This window comes from Helianthus annuus, chromosome 8, assembly GCF_002127325.2.
Source record: "Helianthus annuus cultivar XRQ/B chromosome 8, HanXRQr2.0-SUNRISE, whole genome shotgun sequence".
In the NCBI taxonomy this organism is placed as follows: domain Eukaryota; kingdom Viridiplantae; phylum Streptophyta; class Magnoliopsida; order Asterales; family Asteraceae; genus Helianthus; species Helianthus annuus.
In genome coordinates, this window is record NC_035440.2 from 96,230,603 (window position 1) to 96,236,400 (window position 5,798).

The window sequence follows — 5,798 nt, forward strand, 5'->3', positions numbered from 1 at the left end:
AGACACCAGCACCTCCAATTGAGCTAATACCGACCAGATCGAAAACTAGATCCCAACGACTCTTCTTCCCCTTTCTTCTCATGTTGTCGCATCCAGTTGAGCAGAATTTTACGAAATTTAGCCGACTCAGCACGTTCTTCTTCCAACGAGTTCAACGTGGATTTGATTTTGATAACATCACTCTGTAATTGTTTGATTTGAATGTCCTGAGCATCGATTCTAGCACTTGTACATGTTTCCATGGTGAAAAAAGAAACAGATCTGAGCAATTGAAATTGAAGTGATAATTTCGGAAGGTGAATCTAAAATCAAAAACTGAAATTAAAACAGAACAGTGAAATTGATGAGTAGAGGTGAGGCAGGTCGAGCAGATCTGAAACGAATTGGATCTGAGATCCGAATGTGACATAGATCCGAAAATTGAAGATAGATCTGAAATAGAGATGTAATCGATTGAAACCCTAGAGAAATCTGCTTGAATCGGTGAACAATTGAAAGGATAGGTCTGGTTGAATTTGTGATCGAGCAGTGGTAGAGCAGAAGTAGCGGGTCGGACCAATGATAGAGAATTGAATCAAACAAGAAGCGAAGAACGCAAACATGCAATTATATTGAATGATCGAAGAAGATAATACAAAGATAGCTAACACCGAAGTGTTCCCAGGGCTACGCCCTCTCTCACTGCAAAGCCGGAGCCCTAATTGATCTAACAAACTCAATCCTATCTCTAATTGGCCTTATTCTCTATTACTTATAATACCCCAAATATTACACTTTAGCCCCTTAAGAATACCTATAACTCACTTCCCTCTCATAGTTGATTCCCATCAGAGGGAAAGAGGGTTGGACATCTAAAACCAGACTTTGAGGTCATCCTTAATTCCGTACCATCCGCCATGAGTTAGGGAGAAAGATTGAAATAAGTTAATCAACCGAGTACAGATTTATTTAAATCTACTTTTATATGTTTATATTGGTTCGGCTCAAATCTCAAGTTTTCAGCGGTTAGGTTTCAGTTTTTTTATGATAAAAAATTCATTACTAACGGTTTGCCTTACGGTTTGACCTAATTTATATCATTACCCTAACTTCTATGGAAAGAGAAGGCTAGCTAGGAAGGACTAAGAAAACCGGAACAAGCATGGGCGGACCTAGCCTTTGGCCAGGGTGGGCGGCCGCACCTCTTGAAAAAAAAAATTAGTGTATATTTTAGGCAAAAAACCCGACCGCACCCCTTGAAAATATGGTTGAACACCTCATACGCACCCCCAGTAAATAATTTCTGGGTCCGTCACTGGGAACAATAAGTATGGGGATACAACTTCTCGACACACGAGGGGTCGATATTGTTTGGACATCGGATACCAATGGTGCGTAAATATTTTTTATAAAACTAACATTTTTTTGTTTCATTAAATAGAACAAAATATTTAGAAAACGTAGAGCTGAGTAGCCTTCGGGCATGTTAAATGGTCCTAACGACGTTAACCTGTGGGTGGATTGTACCGAAAGCCAGAAGAAGGGCTGAATATTTGGGGTCAAGACCACCAGCAATCTCCTTTATACCCTTACGGGTGAGCCCGGGCCGTCGTGTAGCACCACGAGATCATACACACTTCCTAAACAGCAACTAGAGCACCAGGTTGCTGAAGTCGAGGAGCATGTACGTATGATGTTGGCCGAAATAGTCCAACAAAAGGGAGAAGCACACAACACGCCATTAGATGCTAATACTTGTGATGATCCGCCCGTTTAAATATGTATCTTTTATTTTTATAAAAAAACAAATAATTGTTATTTAATTTTGTTATTTTTTTTTATTATTTACAGTTTGGGTTTGATTATATATATTTTACTGGGAATAAAAATATGCAATATTACTTTTTATATAAAATAATATTACCAACGGATACTTCCATCGGCAAACAATAACCTAGCCCGAAAACAGCCCGTTGGTTATGTCGGTAAGAAGACAAAACATGGGTCGGGAAACATTAATTTTGGCTTGAGGAAACGTGTCGGTGATTTGTTGGGAAACATGTTCGTAGGTGATCTGTCAGTAATCCAATGGATATTAGCATTACCATGACCATTATACCAATATAGCTTCACCAACGATACTCGTCGGTAATGACTTTCACTGACAGATTTTAAAACAGAAATGTCCATCGGTGAAAATCTAGTTTTCTAATAATGTAAATATTTATGGATTCTCGTTTGACCCACTAAATTCTAACAATAAAACGTAATCCATTAGAGTTGCACTCAGAAATGACTATTTAGGATGGAAGCTTGAGATGACAGAAAGTCGCTAATATAGTGGTAGACTTGCCACAACAAAATCCGTCACAAATATGTTGGAAATGAAGGCCGTCACAACATCAACACAAGGCAAAGATGTACATAGCAAACAATAACCATCTTCAAATACAATGTAAAAAAATCCGTTGGAAATTTAGCAACAATATATGGTTGCTCATTTATGTCGCAAAGTAGTTAGAGCAACTAAATTTACAGATTTTGTGTGTCGCAAATAGCTCTTTTGCAACGAATTCACTTTGTTTTAAGTGTCACAAATAGACTTTGTTTTGTAGCGTTGGTGCTAAAATGATCATTGATCAAGATAACTAACAATATTATTTAAGATAATAGGACCCTTAATACCTTAATAACTAAAGGTGTTAGTTTTGACAATCCACAAGGAATAACCGTATAATTAATTTAACTCTCAAGTATAGTGTGAAAAATAATAAAGTAGTACTTATGGATGAAGTATCCTATTAGGTTACCCTGTATAATTAAGACTAGTGAATTTTTTTTGAGCGGCCAATGAATCATTCAAATGGGTTATTGACGAAATTCACCACATCGGGATACACTTGTCTCCGGACAGGGAAAAACCCTCACCTAGGGCCGAAGCCCGTGAACACTCGCCCAAAGGCACGACAGTGCGGTGAGGTAAAACCCGCTTAGTTCAAGGATCGAACTAGTGATCGCCGCCTAGTCTCCCATCATCACCAGGAATCAAACTTGCGTCGCTTGGAACACCAGGTCTCTCCCTTATCACCCCACCACCAGCTCATTGACACACTAGTGAATTATCATCATTGACACACTAGTGAATTATCATCCTATATATAACATACTGAATGTCCGTGGCATTATAGCCTAATCCTAATGGTATCTTGGGGTAGGCTAAGGCTTAGGGACCATTAGGTCCTAGGTTCGATTCCCACAAAGGGGTTTTTCCTAGATTTATTGGGTTTTCTCCTGAATTGGTGTATAGGCATTATTGCCTAGTGGAGATGGTTATGATCAGGTGTTCCACTGGTTACACGATGATACTCCAGTGGTCCGTCAGTGATTCAACTTTCCTGTTCAAAGAAAATATAACATACTGAATGAAATGTCCTAAAAGCCCAATAGTGTGCAAGTATTTTAGAGACGATGATCACTCAATGCAAAAAAAAAAAAAGTAGAGATTCATAAAATAACCCATTAAGATCTTTGACATAAAAACAACAATTTATTGATAACATCCTTAAAAGGAAATCATTTCTTCAAATTCATTACCCAAAACTCTAAGGTTTTCTAACTAGCGACATGTAATGTGTGATCGAAGAGCTTTCAAGAGCCAACTTCTCATCAAGCGGAAAGAAAAATGGATACAATTCATATCTAATATTACAACTACTATATATAACTCTACACCCTTTCTTGTTGGCACAGAAAGTCTGACCAAGAGCAATGGCTAAACATTGTCTACACAAAAGTGGTGACAAGTCTCTTGTACATTGAGACAATGCATAAAGCGTCACGAAATCCGACAGCTTAGTCTCCCCTGTCCCGACCCCTTTGCTACCTGGCGCAGCAGCTAACAAATTTGTCCGATACATAAGCGCCCCAAGCGCCTCATTAAATGTTTCGGGGTCAGTCACATTTTCAACGTTAGCGTAAAGCACTCCATACCCCGTGTCAACTTTACCAAAAAAGTTTTTGGTGTTGTACCTTATAAAACAATACTCATACCATAGCCTAGCGTCAACGCGGTTTGGACATAATGTTTTTATTTCTTTTGCCGCGTTTTGGATGCAAGATGTGCACTCATCGTTAGGCACGTCTCCTCGGCATTGGGCTAAACCAAAGACTTGGGTTTGGTCTGTGCCGAAGGTGGTTGCACTATAGCCCGATTGGGAGGTGGCTTGGACTAGTTTGGTTAGAAGTGAATCTATGTTTTTGGTTATTTCAGGGGTGGTGATGTTTGAATTTTCGTTGCAAAGTTGTGCTGAAGGGTCATCAGCTGATTCTACGTAGAGAATGCACAATGCAAAGATAAGGAGATAATAGTGGGAAAAAGCCATGTTTTGAATAGGTGTATAGAAATTGATAACTTTGGTTTGATATATATAGGCATATCATCATAGGATTTGGATTAAGGGAAAACTCTTACGAGTTGTGAGAACTTAGAGAACTCAGCCTTTTCGTGGGAGTTTTGCACTCATTTTTTTCACACCCTTAGATTAAAATGTTACAAAGACGACCGTAAAAAATTTTTAAAAAAAATTCGAAGTGGTTTTTCAGCCTCTTATAGCTGTTGTAAAAATCCGATGACATCGGCTAATTACAGCATTTACGGTGCTGTAAATAAAAAAATGGGTTTTGTTTTTCAAAAAGTTGATTTTTCTAGGATTTTGGGTAGAAAAAATTTTGAAAAAAAACCTTTCGTAAAACCGAGTTTTTTAAATTCTCACAACTCGTATGACTTTTCAGTTTACTCTAATCCTACCCAGATATATCAATATTTTTTGGGTTAAAAAAATATAAGAAAAATCTTATAGTAAAATATAATAATTTTGTGACCTAACTCGCCCACCAACAATGGTGAGTTCTTAGCCAAAAGGACTCAATGAGATGATTGTACGTTATGCATGGGTGATTGTACGCTTACATAAAAGCCATTTTGTAGCCGATATTTTTGAACCACTTTAGTATGGACTTGGTCAGTCAACCCTTTTGTGAGCCCACAGCATCTTATTGTTTCAACGGATATATGTGGTTCGTATGTTTCAAAACTAAAATGTCAACTGGAAATATGTCAGCGGTAACATTCAATAAAGGTTGGCATTTTTGTGAATGTGACATAAATATTTGTTCAAAGAAAAAAAGAAGTGGCAAATAGCATTGTTACACTAAACACGTTAATATATGTGATCAATATGTTACGGTGAAAGTGAAAGTGTGACACAATAAGTCAAAAGCAAACAAGCACGAAAGGAAGAACATGATAAAATTAGGGATTAGGATCAAATACAAAGGATCCTAATTGTAAGAAGTGTAAGAAGGATTTATAAAGTGACAAATGTCCAATAACCTAAAAAAAAAAACACCTTAAACATCCACCACCGACAAAAACCTAAACCGTGTAAGAAGTGTAAGAAGGATTTTTTTTTTTTTTTTTTTTTTTTGCCGAGGGGAGGGGTTTAGGTTTTTGGGTGATGGTGGTGGAGGTGGGTGTTAAGTTTTTTTTTAGATTTTTTTTAGGGTATTTGAGGAGGGGGGGGGGGGGGGGGGGGGGTTAGGTTTTTGGGTGGTGGTGGGGTGGGGGTGGGTGTTTAGGTTTTGGGTGGTGATGTAGTGGGTTTGGGTTTAATTTTAGGTTATTGAACACTTGTCACTCTATAAATCCTTCTTACACTTCTTACAATTAGAAGCCTCTGTAGAATAAGTTGACCCATTAAATTAGTATTTTTTTTTAATGTAAAGATGTATGCATATGCACACCTTTTTAATAAATATAT

At 37.7% G+C, this 5,798-nt stretch overlaps 1 protein-coding gene across 1 annotated transcript; it reads right to left on the minus strand.

Moving 5' to 3' along the window:
* Positions 1-3,491: 3,491 nt before the first annotated feature.
* Positions 3,492-4,370, minus strand: LOC110873471 (cysteine-rich repeat secretory protein 55). The gene has a single exon (XM_022122410.2). The coding sequence runs from the start codon at positions 4,359-4,361 to the stop codon at positions 3,582-3,584; it is 780 nt and encodes a 259-aa protein (XP_021978102.1). The 5' UTR covers positions 4,362-4,370; the 3' UTR covers positions 3,492-3,581.
* Positions 4,371-5,798: the final 1,428 nt, after the last annotated feature.

Coding starts and splice junctions, on each gene's coding strand:
- LOC110873471 (XM_022122410.2), bottom strand. CDS start 4,361: ATGGCTTTTTCCCACTATTATCTCCTTATCTTTGCATTGTGCATTCTC.